Source organism: Sander lucioperca, chromosome 16 (assembly GCF_008315115.2).
Source record: "Sander lucioperca isolate FBNREF2018 chromosome 16, SLUC_FBN_1.2, whole genome shotgun sequence".
Taxonomy (NCBI): Eukaryota; Metazoa; Chordata; class Actinopteri; order Perciformes; family Percidae; genus Sander; species Sander lucioperca.
Window position 1 is genome coordinate 15,873,287 of NC_050188.1, and position 18,043 is coordinate 15,891,329.

Consider the following 18,043-nt stretch of genomic DNA (forward strand, 5'->3'; position numbering starts at 1 on the left):
CACATAGCATTTGGAGATGGGAGGAAAACGTGCTCTGGTTTATTGGCATTTCTTTAAACCAATCACAATCGTCTTGGGCAGTGCTAAGCACTGGAGAAAAGCTGCGGTGCCGCTGCAAAATAGGCTCGGAAGGAACTTGTTTTAGTGGAACGTGTACGTTCAAAAGTTGTTTTAGTCGTCCAACAGACAACTCAGATTGCACAGATAGTCTAGCTAGCTGTCTGGATTTACCCTGCAGAGATCTGAGAAAAGGTTAACCATAGTCCTCATAAATCAACCAGAGTTTAAAATGCCAACACAAAGGAGGCCCAAGGCAACGGATATCCGGCCTAAATGAGTAAAATACAGCAGATTTTCTGGTGACAACGGAGCAATCCCAGAAGTGGAACGTCAAGGATATAGACTACTGTCCACCCTCACAGCTGCTAAGCATGAATCCATGAACATTTCCCAGTCAGCTTGTTAGTCTAACCAATAAAGCTTCAGCATATCTCGGGTGTGGGTAAATCATGTAACAATGGGATATTGATTTTTTTTTTTTTTCAAAATCAATCGATATTGCAATTTAGATTAAGTAACTTATCTGAGAACACTTGCTGTGGGACTTCAAAAACTTCATTAACATGTTTGTTCTGACCTGATGATTTTTTTATTCAGTGGCTCATAATTAAACACACCAGCCAACTCTATTTTTTCTGTTTGTCTTGCAGATATTTCCAGGATTGCCTACTACACAGGTGAGAGCAGACCCTGAGTGTTTTGTACACACCTGCTACAGCACTGATAATCTCTCAGCTGCTGCTTCACTCACACATTCAGAGTTTGTAGCAACTTAAGTGTGATCAGGTCATCACAATAGATGAGGCACATTAGTGTGAAACTCCATTAAATGACCTTAATAATAGTTTGATAAGACAATCTTAACACATCGACCACTTATGAGCCTTTTGTTTTGTTTCTGGAGCTTTTAACCACGTCTTCACCAGCTAATTAAAATCGGCTCAGTTGTCATGGAGTTGGCTTAGTTGTCATCATGTGACCTAAGTTTCACATTTAAATCATGTGACGACAACTAAGCCAACGCCATGACGTCCGAGCCTACATGCAATTTGTGGGTGAAGACTAGGGGTGGGAATCACCAGAGGCCCCACGATACGATATTATAATGATACTTATGTCACGATAAGATATTATTGCGTTTTTAAACATATTGAGATATATTGCAAATTATTTCCTTTATCTATTTTTTAGTAAAGACCATGAGATGCAGTTGAAATCTCCGGAAATGTAAATTAGTAGTATTAGTAGCATTAGTAAGTGGACCTTGAGTTAAGGTTATTTTGTCAAAGATGAGGAACACTTTTATTTAGTATTACATTGTTTCATGAAAGGGATTACAGTGTAACTAAGAACAAGTATGCTTATAAGATTACTCTGTCGACTATACCTATAGTATATTGAGGAAAAACTAAATTACATGCAACTCTTCATGTAGAAAAATTGCTTTTCAAATAATCAAAAAGTCTGAACATGCTCTGGGCTAGATCATATGAATTATGACTCAGTCATGGCATCATGCCCTGAAGGAAGGCCTTGCTGGCCAGTCATATCAGATGAATTAAGTTACCAGTGTCCTGCAATTCTCATTTGTTGCCAGCTGGGAGGAAGCAAGAGAATAACAATGGCATTTTCAATACAGAAGCAAAGTTGGACAGGATGTTCAAGGGTAATTCCAGTGTGTGTGTGTGTGTGTGTGTGTGTGTGTGTGTGTACTGATGTTTTTGTGTTTAGTTTTTAAAACTATGTTTTGCTCCTTCACGCCTTAGGTGATTACTTTAAGATGTGGAGTCTTCATCAGTAAGATCCAAGGGGGTAAGCTTCGCTTCAGAGCTCGAACCTCCTATGGCGCCATTTTGATGCTACAAAGCGATCACCCAACGTTAGCATTCCATTGACTGCCATTCATTTTGACGTCACTTTGACAGTGAATAACTTTACATCTGAAGCGTTTAAAAACTCTATTTGTCCATTGTTTATTTCTAAAGAAACACGACAATGTATAAAAGGCTCCATTACCTTGTACCTCACGTTATGGCTCCGTAGCAGACGTTTTGGTAAAAAATAGGCTAACGATTGTGTCATAACCACGCGACTTACTGTCGCATAGTAGAGGAATTACCGTATAGTACAGGAGAAGCTCGCAGGCAGTTTGGACTTACATTAGCTGTTTAAGTTGAATTACTAATGTTAACTAGCATTTTAGTTAGCAATAATTAGCCTGTGCCTATGTTATCTCCTTACATATACCTACGCTCTCCGTCTCTGCAAGATTGGGAATGATTGAGATTTCTCTTGGCACAGCTACCAGAAGACTTACAACTTTCAGACAGGTTGCTCACGGCACATTTACATTGTCTCTCTCAGTTGGAGGCTGCGCAGTAACGCTCAGCGCTCACCGGAAAAGTGCTTCTAACGGCCTTCACTGGTCTCCGTCCACATCAACGGGATCTGTTGGTCCATTCTTATATACAGTCTATGGTAAGATCACTCCATAGGCTTCAGATACTACATTGGACCACTGACATATCTATTTATTTGATTAGCAAGACCAGAGGGGATGCATGGCATCAGTGCAAGTCATTAGTACAACTTGGATAAAATCACATTAAACTGTTGATGCCAACGACACAGAAAGACATGGAATTGTTCCTCCTCTAGGTCAAGGAAATTATAACACAAGAACACGTCACCCTGCAAATAAATATCTTTCAATAGTTGTATTAATTTTTCTAATTATATAATAAATACAACATATAGCACACCATAAATAAATAGTAAAACATGTACATACACAGTAGGAAAGCAACATGAAACCACAACAAAAAGCCCCTGCAAACATTATTGACACATCCCTCCATCCATATCCATGTGTGCTAATTTCTCTTTTTTTTAAACAAAGAACTAAGGAATCATTACATCCTCATTACTGTATTGATAGGGGGAGCTGTAAAGTTGACATTGTCAGTAGTTAAAGGGGCTCTGACTCTAAATGACCTTTTGACATGCAAGTATGAAAACCCCCGGCAAAAGTTTTATTGTTACATGTAGTTCTGAAAGAGTCAGCAGCAAAAGAGTAATGCAGTAAAGTAAAGAGTGATGTGGATTACATGCAGGAAAACACTGTTTGAATTTAGGAAAATAAACAATACGTTTGTAATTCAAATAGCGTTTGAAATTTAACTTCAAGGCATGGGTGCAAACATATTAATTGTTCACTAATAAAATGCAAGGTTACATCAAAGTAGCTTTTACACTTCTGAGGTTTACCTGCATCTTTGAATTTTTATTTGCATTTAGTAGATGGTGAGAGAGAGAGAGAGAGAGAGAGAGAGACTCTGGCACGGTCCCAAAAGAGCGCTTCCCATTCATGGCAACATCCGGCCCCTTGACAAAAGGCTTTCAAAAGTGTACACACACACACACACTACTAAAAACCCCTGCTCCCACCAGATCTTCATAACAATGGCCAATGCCTGAGATGGAGCACAAATTAAAGGAAACCCACATACACACACACACTTCCCCACACACACAAGGTACCATTAAGGTTTCACGTTTCTATGACTTTGCTGTGTGCTTTTGTACTTGTGTGTGTTCACTAACTGGCTGAGGTCTGTTCAGCTCTCCAGTCAGTGTTCAGCCATTTAAATATCCATTTGATTATTGGAGGCTGGCACCTGGTCAGCAGCAACAGTCACGGTGATAGATGCCACTCGCTCGTAAGGATATTGTAGGCACGTTGCCTTGGAGATGAGCATTCAGGGCAGCACCTTGAGCACTCTGAGAGCTGTAGAGCGTAGGACCCCCAAAGTACACGCTGAATGATTTTTGATGTGCAGTATGAAGTGCTATTGATTGAGACCTTGGTTTGGATTTGGATTGCTTGGCATGTTGCTAATAGCTGCTAGTTGACATGCTGGGCACAGCCAGGGCCAATGGCGGTGTTGGCCCAAATGCTCTTTTCTGATCTTCTATGATAGAATATTAGGGTTTGGGAGAATGTTTTTCATTTTCTGTATTTATTTTTCATCCACAATATGTATAGGAAGAAGGATGTGTTATCTGTGCAAGATCAGGGGATGGTGGCAATTTGACTTAGGTGCACGTATTTGGCAAAGGGTTTAGGGGTCCTCCCTCAAGAAAATGTTACGTTTTTCAATAAATGTTTTTTGCAATTTCCCATCATTTTGGACCATTATTATTACTATCATATCAGTCTGAAACATTGGAAAAGCTAGAGAAGATAATAAATAACACTCAAAGCTTAAAGACAAAACTGGCTAAAGAAGTCCACTGGGGACCAACTACAATGATTAGATCTAAGAAAAGTCATTAAGTTAGTTTTGATGCTCACATTGATTTTACATACATTTGGCTTAGGTGGTGGCCAAAATGACTTGGGTGCTGCGTCTAATGGTAGGGAAAACCCTGATATTGAGTTTTCAATGGGCTGCGGGAGTACAGTGGAGATGATTAAGATCTTAATGAAATACTGTAGTTGAGTCTGAGTAGTTAGTTATTTTTCTCTTCTTTTCTCTTCCTTTGAGTTGCATTTGTGATGGTAGCCATACAACATAGGGCTGTTCTGAGGTCAGCTTCATAAACAGAAGCAAAAGGTTTTTTTTTTGTCATTGAACACAAGAGACTAGCAAGATTAGCATATTAATAGTTTCTAGCTCCTCCCTCCAGAAGCCCCCCCCCCCCCCCCCTCTCTCTCTCTCTCTCTCTCTGATTCTCCACTCAACTTTCTTTCTGTTGTGCGGCTCTGTCCACTTTTTCCTCTCATTCATCCTGAAACAATCGCTGCATATTATTTCTCTCTCTTTGTCCCACTGTCTCTGTTTCCTTTTTTTCTGGCTCACTGTTTTCTCTCACTTTCTTTTTCCATGAGAAGAAGATAACTTTTATAACTGTTTGTTTATCACTGAGAACAGTATTTATCTCTCCTTCTCTGTGACCACTAACCAACTGAATGTCCATTGGATCAGCCCTGTACAAGTCGGATTGGGCTGTGAACTTTTGCTGGAGGGGCAGTCTTCTCACCATCACAGGGACTCCACTGAGTGAAATAACCCAAATCCTCTCCTGAGCGATGGTCGTTTGACTCTTCCACGGCAACTGCGTAACTATGGAGTGCAGGCATGGGGCAGACCTTGGGCAAAAAACAAACAGTCTGTTGTCATCCAAGAGGGGCCGCTGAAGAGTAATTTCGAAGTGGACTGAAAAAGAAGAGGAGGGAAGTTTGTGGCTTACTTTACATCTCTGGGGATCTTTCTTGACTTGTTCAGCTGTAGATAACAGGAATGGATTAAGAAGACAAAGAAAGACGTTTTTTTTTTTTTTTTTTACATTTTACCTGTTGATGTGTTTTTGTAGCATCGTCACACTCCATACAATGTGTCAATGGACCAGAATATTGGCCTTTTTTAGGATTACCGCTGTGGAAGTAACTGTTGGCTAACAAAGCTGTTGACAATAGTTGGAGACAAAGATTTCTGCCTTGAAGCAGGAGTGTGTGTGTGTGTGTGTGTGTTGTGGTGTTTTGGTTATGTGAATGTGTTCTTGCAGTTGTATCAGGATCTTGGTGTGTGTATTTATGTAGCTTTTGTAAAGAAAAGATTCAGTGTGTGTGTGATGCGTGGCTGTGAGACCACTAGCTGTCTATCTGTCCTCCGGGCAGACAGACACAGGAAGGGACAGACATGTGTTTCCATGGCAATGAGCGGCTGTAGCCCCTTCCCCATGTGTTGGGATAGAGGTATAAATTAAATCTCCTTAATACACACACACACACACACACACACACACACACACACACACACACACACACAGCCATCAGAGTAATTTGTTGATATAGATAAGTATTTACCATTTGAAATGGGCAAAGTAACACTTATCTTACTGTGATATATCCCTCAACAACTTTGCACTCTTTCCTCTTAAGTTCTGTGTGTGTGTGTGTGTGTGTGTGTGTGTGTGTGTGTGTGTGTGTCCGCTCTCTCCATCTCTTTCTTTCAGGTGTAATTACCTACTAGAACATATCAGTTTTCATTTAATGGAGGACAGAGGAGGAGAAGCACAGGACTAAAGGGAAGCAGAAAAAGAGAGAGTGAAAGAGATCTCACAATTTGTTTTCCTACACAGCGCACACACACACACACACACATACAAAAACACACATCTGGCACACTCATACACACAGACACAGAGGAGGTAGTTCTTGTCGGGCATTCCCAGATGAAGTTACTGTGAAATTCCAGGAAGTGTGTCAATGTCACGACTTCATTTTCAGGAAAAACGTCAGTCTGAGGTGCATTGTCTTTGTGTCATAGAAACAGGCGCTTACATATTGAGCCTTGACCCTGACTGTACTTCTCTCTTCATTTCGCTCTCTAGTATTAAGTTGTTCAGTGTTTTTCATCTTCCCAAAGAACTATCTTTCCAAAGAACTTAGGTAGAATTCAAGTCCACAACATTACAAGCACATCAGAGAGGAGGAGAAAACATGTAGCATCAGTACATAATATTACGTTTGCCCTAATACAATCTTCTCCTATGTATGTGTAAACTCTCGTAGGAAGGATTAAGTTAAATAAAGAAAAATACATTCTCTTCTGATTCTTCTCTATTCTTACTCATTTTACCGATGTTTGATTTGTTCTCTTCTCCTGCCCAGAATATGACAGACACCTAGCAGCAGCAGTGTCAGCTGGGAAAACCATGGCGACGGCCTACCTGGACCCCAACCTGAACCATGCCCTCCTGGGAGGCGCCAAGTCACGGCTGAGCGCGGGGGGGTCGGACCGAACCATGGCTGGCTCCGTGGACAGGGTTCTGAAAGTCTTCCATCACTTTGAGACCAACACTGAACACAGCTGCTGGTCCTCCAATATCAGATATGGAGATGCAACCGATGTCAGGGTAAGAAGAAACACACCCATTATGTCCCACCATGTACTTAATGTCTAGCCTGACAAGCTAGACCCACGTCAAGATGTTGGGTCTGGGAACTCACCATTGGCAGGGCTCAATCCGAGGGGCGGGATAAACGGTTGTCTTTCAAATTACCTCTGCACGCAATAGGATAGCGCTACAACCAAGCAGAGCAACGAAGAAGGTAGCGGAGCTAGTTGATAGATTAAACTTTGGCTGTATCTGGTCGGCAAAACTCTGAACACATCTTCCTTTTTTAAGAATGACTTCAGTGCCGTTCTTTGTTCTTTTCTCAAAGAAAAGCTTAACTCAAGTCTTCCAGAGTCGCGGCCAAAGCCAATTCCAAAGACGCTGTTCGCCAGCAGCAGCAGCCATCTTCTTTGTTTTAAAGTAGCAGGGAATTCACGCGGAACTGTCGCAACTCTGCCGTTATTATGTTAAGCTTGCTCACCGACTCTATACACGATGTGATTGGCCTGACTAGAGTTTGGTTTTTCCAGCTCACAAGCCAACGGAGAGTTGCTAGACCCCCTGGCTGCAAATTACATTTGCTGCCGCTAGGGTGCGTCTAGATTCTAGGCTACTTAATGTCTATATTGTGACAAAATACAGGATACGCCTTACAATTAATTACAATCCAAAACAGTTCAAACTGAAAGTCGGGTGTTATTCTACATTTTTCAAATTGTCAACAAATCCCATGAAAAGACCAAAGCCAGCAATGTGTTGCCTCCCAGTGTTTCCTACTCTGTCTGTGGCACATTTGCAAGCCTATTTGTTCCTCCTGAGCAGGTAATGTTTATCACGTTCACCATCTTAGTTTACGTGTTAGCATGCTAACATTTCCGAATTAGCAGTAAACACAAAGTACACCTGAAACCGATGAGAATATCAATAGTTTTGCAGGTATTTGGTCATATACCAAGTATATAAAAACAAATAACATTTTTGACGATGATCACCAAATTTATCCTGTGGTGAACATTAATGCTTATATACAATTCCATGGCAATGCATTTAGTAGTTGTCAAAACATTCACTTCAAATCACAACTGTCAACCTCGTGGTGGTGGTAGAGGAAATGTAGTCAGGGGATCAACAATGTCAGGAGGATCCATCCTCTGGGGACAGTTCATGTCTGTAATAAATGTCATTGCAATCCATCCAATAGTTGAGATTTTTCTGTCTGAACCAAAGTGGTGGACTGATAGACTGACATTGCCATCCTTAGAGCCAAGCCGCTAGCATTGCTACGTAAACATTACTAAAACGGAGGAAAATAGTGCATTTGCTGGGGACTATTTTCAGCTGCAGTTTTTACCATTATTCTACTAAAACTTAACATTATAACTTTTACGATGGTAATATTTGGTGCTGATTTGGCCCCCTTTGCCCCCTAATGTAGCAAAAGGGGACTTTTTGATGTTTATCCTCAGCTCAAGTTCCTAGCTGTCTGCTCTGATAAAGGACACAGAGTATTTTGCTAGCAAATACATATAATCTCAGGGCACACTGTGTGTGTACGTACGTGTGTGTGTGTGTGTGTGTGTATACGTGTGTTTGTTTACTTAGCAGTATGCTTTTAGATCCACTCCCATGACGTACAAACTACTTACCGCTGCTCAAAATTTAGTGATCGTACAGGACACGTCACTGCACATCTTCTCTCCTCACTTTCTCCTTCAGTATCTAGGTCAGACCCCCTAGTGTTTTTTGCAACTCATGGTTCTGTGAGCATTATCATGCATGTGTGTATGATGTCTGTCAACTTGTTTGGGTGGGAACGTCATGTTAAATCACTTGAAGTCACCTACACACACATGCATAGACTCATGCCCTCATTGACCTGATGCAAAAAGCCAGACATTAACATGAGCATAGTTGGCACACTGAGGTACGACAGACGGACTTCTTTATAGACTGGCTAACTGTTTTTGTCCACTGGGATTCTCTGTTTTATTTAGCACTCACTACACTGATATACATTTGTTGGGTCACCACATCTAGAGCAGTACCACCGTAGATAAAGGTGCACATTTTTTTGTGATTTTGCCCGATTTAGCCTTATACACCGGTGCTAAAAGTAATTTCTGCAGAATTTGTACTTTATCCTTAAATTATATCAGTGTTGAGTCTCACAATAGTGAGTGTAACTGTGCAGGGGACGTGGGTAAAAAAAAGTATAACAATAACATCGTTCACTCTTTGTCACCAGGGAATCATCCAGAAGATTCTGGACATCCACAAAGTGCGCTGGACGTCTTGTTTTGGCCTGCGTCTCAGCAACAGCCAATCCAGAGACCAGGTGCACTGGCTCCACCCTGATATGGGTGTGTCCCACGTCAGAGAGAAATATGACCAGGCACGACCAAATGAGGAGTGGAGGTGAGAGAAGGAGAGTGTGTGTGTGTGTGTGTGTGTGTGTGTGTGTCTATCTGTGTGGGTCTGTGCGTGTGTGTGCGTCATCTTCTGAACATTGTGTTTGATTGTGCTAATGTAGCATATTGAATATTCTATCAATTACAGTAAGCTTACAGTTACTTACAGTGTCACTTACTGCTTATGGCTGCAAATGCAGAGTGGTTGTAAAAGTGCTGTCAGACCAGATTTCCATGTACAGACAGGATTGTGGGAAGGGTTGTGAGCATAAACCTTGGGCATTAGCATGGCTAGCGGGCTAACAACAGCAGTCCACAAAGTTGTAAACCATACAGCTTCTGATTAGCTAAGTAGTGTCAAAGCCATGCAGTTATTTAAATGAGAGTATAAACAATTAATACAGTGGTATGAAAAAGTTTAGGCACCCATCTGAGGCTGCATAATAATTTACTCTGTCGTCACAGAAAATGATCACAGTGGCATGCCATTCATTTTCTAATAAAAGCTGAGTACTGGGGTATTTTCCAAAGATTTTTAGTGTAGCAATACTAAGTTGTATTAAATTTAATCAGATATGAAAAAAATAGGCTATGCAAAAATTTGGGCACCCTTGTCATTTTGTTGATTTGAATACATGTAACTACTTAGCACTGATTAATTGGAACACACAGTTGGTTTGGTGAGCTCATTAAGCCTTGAACTTCATAGACAGGTGCATCCAATCATGAGAAAAGGTATTTAAGGTGGTCAATTGCAAGTTGTTGTTCTCTTTGACTCTCCTCTGAAGAGTGGCAACATGGGGGCCTCAAAACAACTCTCAAATGACCTGAAAACAAAGATTGTTTAACATTATGGTTTAGGGGAAGGCTACAAAAAGCTTTCACAGAGATGTAAGCTGTCAGTGTCCACTGTGAGGAACATAGTGAGGAAATGGAAGACCACAGGCACAGTTCTTGTTAAGGCCAGAAGTGGCAGGCAAAGTAAAATATTGGAGAGGCAAAGGCGAAGGATGGTGAGAACGGTCAAAAACAGCCCACAGACCACCTCCAAAGACCTACATCATGTTGCTGCAAATGGTCACTGTGCATCGTTCAACAATTCAGCGCACTTTGCACAAGGAGAAGCTGTACGGGAGAGTGATGTGGAAGAAGCCTTTTCTGCGCACACGCCACAAACCGAGTCGCTTGAGCTACGCACATTTGGACAAGCCAGCTTCATTTTGGAATAAGGTGCTGTGGACTGATGAAACAAAGATTGAGTTATTTGGTTATAACAAGGGGCGTTATGCATGGTGGCAAAAGAACACAGCCTTCCAAGAAAAACACTTGCTACTCACAGTAAAATTTGGTTGAGGTTCCATCATGCTGTGGGGCTGTGTGGCCAGTGTCGGTACTGGGAATCTTTTTAAAGTTGAGGGTCGCATGGATTCCACTCAATATCAGCAGATTCTTGAGAATAATGTTGAAGAATCAGTCACAAAGTTGAAGTTACACCGGGGCTGGATATTTCAACAAGACAATGACCCAAAACACTGCTCAAAATCTACTCGGGCATTTATGCAGAGGAACAAGTACAATGTTCTGGAATGGCCATCCCAGTCCCTAGACCTAAATATCATTGAAAGTCTGTGGGATGATTGGAAGCAGGCTGTCCATGCTCAGCAGCCATCAAACCTAACTGAACTGAGATGTTTTGTAAGATGGAATGGTCCAAAATACCTTCATCCAGAATCCAGACACTCATTAGAGGCTATAGGAAATGTCTAGAGGCTGTTATTTTTGCAAAAGGAGGCTCTACTAAATATTGATGTGATTTTTCTGTTGGGGTGCCCAAATTTATGCACCTGTCTAATTTCGTTTTGATGCATATTGCACATTTTCTGTTAATCCAATAAACCTCATTTCACTACTGAAATATTGCTGTGTCCATCAGTTATTTGATAGATCAAAATGAAATTGCTGATCCAAACACCCAATTATTTATAAATGAAAATCATGGAAATTGTCAGGGGTGCCCAGTCTTTTTCATACGACTGTATTTTATGAACAAGAGGTCAATCTCACCATTTCTCTCAAATTTGCTGGACATTGGAGAGCCTCGCAATGCTGTATGTCAAAGTTTAATCAGATTAAACTCTACACACAGTGGAAAAGATGGGGTCAATTTGTCAAGTCTCTGCCTGTTTCTCATAGAAGTTAATGGGAAGTGAAATCTGTTGTAACAGCACTTTAATTATGCAGCCAGCAGGCAATGACCAAGGATAGTTTAAAATTGAGGTGTTATCATCTCAAAACATTACCAGGCGGAGCAGCTTTAGCTTTAGGAGATTTATGAGATGCCAAAGACAAAATGACAAAATGTCGTCCAGCTTGACTTGACTTTTTGTGGCAGGTGCGTGCAAGAACTTGAGGAAAGAACATCAAGAAAAGCTGTGAAGTTTCCCTTTATAACCAGTGTCCTTGATGTTTAACGTGACTTATTTGGCCATGTAAATTTAGTCAAAGTCACGGTCTCCTTAAACAGCTAGCTTCAGCAATCTGCCCTATTGTACACCAAAATAGCAGAAGTGATTTATTGCATGAAAAATAGTGCGACCCGTCTGTTGTCTGGTGATGGGAGGTCTTGTCTGTGTGTGTGGTGCTGTGTGGTTGAGTTGGTTTGGCAGTTTGAATGTTAATTCACTGGTATATATTACATTTATTGTGGCTGTCTGGGTGCTAATGCTATTGTGAGGTAGAGACTTTTTCCACTGTGGACATACAAAGAGAGAACCAGATGCATGCTTTGTCTGACTTAGTCAACAACTCTCTCTGTCTCTCCTCCACTGATTTTGCAATCAGTCTTCTTATTTGCATTCTTGCAAATCAATTTTTTCCTCACCTCCCATCTCTGCCTCTCCCTACTCCTTCTCTAATCCTCTCATCTTCTCGTCATCCTCTCTTTAATCATGTCTTCTCTTTGATTGATTTAATCTAATGCCTTTAGTTGAAACGTCTGTCCTCCTTTCCTTTCCTCTCCTCTGCTCTCCACTTGGTTCTTAAATTGATTTATTTTGATGTTTTTGTCACATAGAAGACAACTCAAACATATCACTGTATCCCAACATTTATTTCCAGTGGATACAGAAGCTGCAAGTTTTTGTACAGTATGAAGGCCAAGACTCGTTTTTTTGCTACTTAATGCCTACCATACACTACTAGAAGACTGAACAGACTTTGAAAAGACTGAAGTCTGACACCATCTCAAATCTAAAGACAATCATCTCACATCTAACGTTAAAGATTGTCATAATATGTAAAGACTGGGGATCTTGCAGGGTCACACATTGCAAGAAAAATGTAATTAAGCTAGCTAGCTCCCGCTAGCGTTAGCTGGTAACTTTAGGGAAAGTTTGCCGATTTTCTGTTCTGCTGTACATGCAGATGAATAGCGGCAGTACCCGAAGGTCTAGGTGCGTTTATCCGCCGGTAAAACTCCTGTTGGACAACACTGGCTCTAGCCATTTGCTGCTTCCTGTTTAGTGCTGGAGGGAGCGCACCCATTGGTTGGTAAAACTTACGATAATATCAAACACGTTTCATTTTGTCGGAACGTCAAAGCGGGGAAAACTTTTTTAGTTTTATGACCACCTTACACCCAACGATTGAGATGACGGGAGTGCGCCCCAACTCTAGCAAGACTCTCATGATTTCATTCCGATATTGGAAATTAGTCTGCGACAGTGGAATCGCTTGAAAAGTCGTTTGGTGTAAGGTCGGCATAAGTTGGAAAAATTGCACTGTACATAACACACTCACCCTCCCTTTCTTCTTGTCCTCTGTAGGTATGAGTTAAGGATCCGGTATCTTCCAAAGGGCTTTGTGCAGCAGTTTACAGAAGACAAACCTACACTCAACTACTTCTACCACCAGGTACACACACAAACAAAGCACAACACAACACAAATACAAACACATTTCATTTCCTGCCAGCAGCTAGCCTGCACTGAGACATATGGCACTGCTTGAAGGACTGTGTGTTTGCCTTTAGGTAATCTAGGTCAGCAGGACTGCAAGTGTATTTGTGTGTGAGATACATGGCTTGGCATTTATTGTTTGTAAAAATAAATGTTTAAATAAACATATTTTTGTGATGTGTATTTGTGTCTCCCAGGTGAAGAATGACTACATGACAGAGATCGGGGAACAGGTGGAACAAGATGTAGCTCTCAAACTGGGCTGTCTAGAAATCAGGTGGGATTTTCTCACACTACTGAACGGAGGCTTTCTTTTAGGACTTATACTGAATACTACAAGATTTTTTTTATGTTCCATGGCTATTCTTTTTTTACAACGTGCGTGTGTGTGTGTGTGGGTGTGGGTGGGTGGGTGTGTGGAATGTATCTGACCATGTTCTCTCTCTGTTCTGCTGGTTTGATTTCAGGAGGTTCTTCAAAGAGATGAGAGGAAACGCCTTGGACAAGAAATCCAACTATGAACTATTGGAGTAAGTATTTTCTTCATGAGCAAAGTGCTGCAGCAGCTTATAACCTCTCTGGTACATCACATCCTTCCTCTACCTGGAAATATTTTTGTAACCCAACAGAAAAACAACACAGCGTCTCCGTTTTTGGTACGGCGTTTATATGCAGTTCCTAGAAATCTGGATACGTGAAAAAACAATAGACAGAATTTCATTAGCAGTACAAGAGTCTGGAAACATTTAAAAATTGTTCAGTTCTGTTGCAGTCCAACTTTGACTCGACATGTTTTTACATTTACTGGTGCGAAGAAAGTCTGCAATCTAGCTACAATTATCATTTTTGAACAACACTGTGTTTATTCAGCACCCGATCATGTATGTTTAATACTATTTTTTGTAGATTAATTTGGGTTTGGCTGCTCTGTCAGTTAGCTCTCTTGGTTGCTCCACGTGTTGAGCCACCATCAGCTCCCTGGTAGATGGATGTCGATGAGGAACATTAACAAGCTCTGGTCCTAACAAGGCTTGGCTCTAACGTGGTCGGATTCTAATGAGCTGCCCTATTCCAATGAGGTCTTTCTTTCTGTCCATCAGCCTAACGAGCTCTCCAATTAATTGAGAAGAATGACCTCTGTCTTTCCACCGATATCTCTTTGTCTCTCTTCTTCGACCTCTCAGTCCTTCTCTGTCTCTGTTCTCTAGCTCTTGTCCTCTATTTTTGTCTGCTGTTCTCCTGCATTCTCCCTCGCTTTGTTTTTTCTCTATCTCTCCCTTGCTGTCTCTCTCTGTTGATTGAACAAGATGTTGTGTCATGCATATTTTAAACCAACAACATAGGGAGAAGGAAAGTGCTGTCGGGGCTTTGGATACACCAAACTGACAGTTGGCCATCGTGGCTCTTGTTGAGTGTTTGTGGTCGATCGCCGCCCATAGTTTCTGGGTAGTGTCTGTTGTTTCACCCATTTAATTTCTCTTTTTTTTTCACCTCTGCCTTTTCTTTTTCATCAAATAGCAAAAGACCAGAATTGAACATTTTATTTTTAGTGGGTCCATGATTTCCGAATAATTCCCTTTAGAATTTTCAAGGAGTTCACTTGAAAGAGCTTCCTCTTTTGCATGTTTTTTTGTAGGTTACGCTAGGAAAAAATTGGAGTTAATTAACTGGAAGTGTGTACAAATTGAACACTATCTCTATTTTCCCCCATCCTTTTTTACCAATTGCATAGTTCTTTCCAGGAAACCTTTCAGACATAATGAGGACATTTACAAACCCATTTTGTTTGTTTCCAAAGTTTATAATAAAACAGATTTGCATTAGTGTGAAAATGGTAGACTAGTTTGATTTGTTTTCATTTCTACACTGTTGTTTGGTGTAGGATGACAGGCTTCTGCCTGGTTTGTTCCATTTATGCAGCCACTGGACATATGTGCATGTTGGAGATCAGCTGTTTGTATTTGGCTGTAGTCCTTGTGGTTTGTTGGCTAATGCAACGCGTTTAATCAGTGGGCCTTCATCAGTGCTTGTTCTTTGAGGTCGGCTTGGTGTGTCATCTTTCAGAGCATTATATTCTTTGTGCTTCTTCCTGCTCCTGTGATGTGCGCAACTTTGATTTTGAGAGAGAGGACAGTTTTAGGGGTTAAATACAGCACGTTTTATACTTTTTATAGACATAATGCACAGCCCTAAGCAAAGTAGTAGTATTTGTACGTGTGTTTGCCACAGTGGAGAATATTTTATGCTGAGACAAGCCTGGCAGTTTAGACAGCCAGGGCAGCACTTGTATCTGTGATTTACAACTTACTTGACAACATCTGCACTGCCCTTAAATTGAAATCCCAACACTGTAATAACACTAAAATAATAATTGACTGATATTTGACTATGTTGGAGAAATAGGATGATGTAAGCTCTCTGCCTATTCCCTACTCTCTCCCTCAACTCGTTCTGTCCTCCTCCCCCTGTTCTTGTCTTCTCTCCAGAGGAGTTATTAGCTAGCTTCCTGTTTTAGCTCTGCACATCTTTCTTTGTCTCTGTTGTCTCCTTCTTTGTACTCCTCCCTGCCTCTCTCTATCTCTCTCTCTTGCTTTTTCCTTAGCCCCGTCTCTTAGGAAAAGATGAGCAGTGCTCTGTATAGTCCGCACTTAGTCATAGCTTTCTGTTTCTGTTTTCTGTTTCTCGTCTTCAGTTGTCTGTCCTGCCTAACTGTATCTGTCTATAGATGTTGTTTGGTAATTTCTCTACATAAGAAAAAATAAGCTGCTGAAATCAGATAAAGACAGAAGTGGTTGTCAATTAACATTCCTCTGTGTCATTACAGCACAATAATTATGCTGCTCTCTTCCTCTCGTATCTCTCTCTGTCTCTTTCCAGGAAAGACGTTGGTTTGAGGCGCTTTTTCCCAAAAGATCTGTTGGATTCAGTCAAGGTGAGATTAATGCCTTTAAAATGGAGATCAAAAGAGAGGTGGAGGAGTATATGTGTTAGGTTCACTTTCTCTTCTTGAAATGAATAAGAGGGTTTCTGATCTAAATGTGGGTGTCCTGGTAGGGTGAGTAAGTAATGCTCTCCCCTCATTCAGCAGCTGCTATCATAGTGGCCCAGCTGCTCCAATGGAGTTACTCAGTTACTAAAAGTAACCAAAGCGCATGGTTTATAGGCAGCTTCCTAGTGAAAGTGAATGTGCCCTTGAGCCAAGTTTCAGAATGTTTTACTTGATGTGTTGTCAGACCCAGGCTGGCCTGGCTGACAAAGTGTGAAGCAGTCCAAAGACTCATCACGATAGAAATTAAATCTTGGCCGACTAACCAGCGCAGTTTAGGTGAATGGAAATGAGTGAGAGAATGAATAGGAAAATATGATATTTTTACCTGAGAACCTCCTTACATACAGACGAGTGTGATGAATGTAGTTTTCAACAGTGAAGAAACCCTGTTTTGCAAGCCTCACCGTTGGAGGAATAGTTTGACATTTTGGGAAATACACTTAAACGCTTTCTTGCCGAGAGTTAGATGAGAAGATTGATAGCACTGTCATCACTGTCCAGTAAATATAAGGGTACAGCCAGCAACGGGTTAGCTTAATTTAACACAAATACTGGAAACGGGAAACGGCTAGCCAGGATTTGTACTGAAATTTAAATTTGTTGGTTATTAAATCATCAGCATCCTGCAGGTTTAATAACTTTCGTTGTGGAATTAACACACATGTTAAATAAGCTTTTGGTTAGAATATTGAATATATATTTTGTCGTCGTCGCAGATTTTGGTTGTGTATGTTTGCATGTGATGGGTGGGTGTGCTTGCACAATTAACAGTGTCTGTGTCAGTGATAAATTTACGACGTGTGTGTGTGTGTGTGTGTGTGTGTGTGTGTGTGTGTGTGTGAGGCCCCAGTGACCCGAAAAGGTCTTGATGTCAGCAGGCGGGTGGACAGATGCTCTGCAGAGGGAGGGAAACTGTTTGTGTATGTGTGTTGTGTGTGTGACCCTAAGGTCATGTTTAAACCCACTTTCTCTTTCCAACAATGAGGAGGGAGGAGGAGGTGTCAATGTGCGTCTCCTTTTAGGGTCCCCCCGTCTGTCCAGCCCTGCTGACTCCCCCCTCATCACTGACTTTACCCCTTCTCCTCTTTCTCTCTGTTTCTACTCCTTTGGCAGATATGACAACACACACTCCCCTGAATCCTGCTTGATAAGCCACGAAGATGCACTCAGTGACATATGTGCAGTTAAACATCCATTCATTGGCACACCTGACTTGATTATAGATGTCAGGACTGACGCTGTAATGTACAATGGCTTATACTGATTTCTATTTGATCATATATGGTCTGTATATATATATATATATATATATATATATATATATGGCCAACACATCTAAATGAATTTAAGAACAAAAAGAGAATGAGTAGAGGTATACGTTACATTTAACATCATGAGTTTTAGAGCTGAAGCAATGAGCCAAATAATTGATTATTTAGAGCTGAAGCAATGAGCCAAATAATTGATTATTTTGACAATTCTTGTTGTTTTTCAAGCAAAAATACCAAAAATGTTCTGGTTCCAGCATCTCAATTATAACACTTGAATAATAAAAAAAATAAAATTGGGTGTTGAACTGTTGGTAGGACAAAAAAAAGACGTGAAGTCTCTGACATATATGCTCTTGCATACATACGTGTGTGTGTGTGTGTTGTGAGTGTGTGCAC

The 18,043-nt window shown here is 41.0% G+C and overlaps 1 protein-coding gene across 14 annotated transcripts in view; it reads left to right on the forward strand.

Moving 5' to 3' along the window:
- Positions 1-18,043, forward strand: part of ptk2aa (protein tyrosine kinase 2aa) — a 69,200-nt gene that overhangs the window by 15,855 nt on the left and 35,302 nt on the right. For 7 of the 14 annotated variants that reach the window (XM_035992851.1, XM_035992852.1, XM_035992855.1 and 4 more), the window contains exons 1-7: positions 4,821-5,818; positions 6,737-6,981; positions 9,209-9,378; positions 13,196-13,283; positions 13,525-13,604; positions 13,795-13,857; positions 16,205-16,259. In XM_035992851.1, coding sequence (XP_035848744.1) covers positions 5,695-5,818; positions 6,737-6,981; positions 9,209-9,378; positions 13,196-13,283; positions 13,525-13,604; positions 13,795-13,857; positions 16,205-16,259 — 825 coding nt within the window. In that variant the 5' untranslated portion in view covers positions 4,821-5,694. Of the gene's footprint in view, positions 1-710; positions 738-4,819; positions 5,819-6,736; positions 6,982-9,208; positions 9,379-13,195; positions 13,284-13,524; positions 13,605-13,794; positions 13,858-16,204; positions 16,260-18,043 lie in introns of those variants that run through there. The other 7 variants (XM_035992849.1, XM_035992850.1, XM_035992853.1 and 4 more) reach the window with 4 other exon arrangements.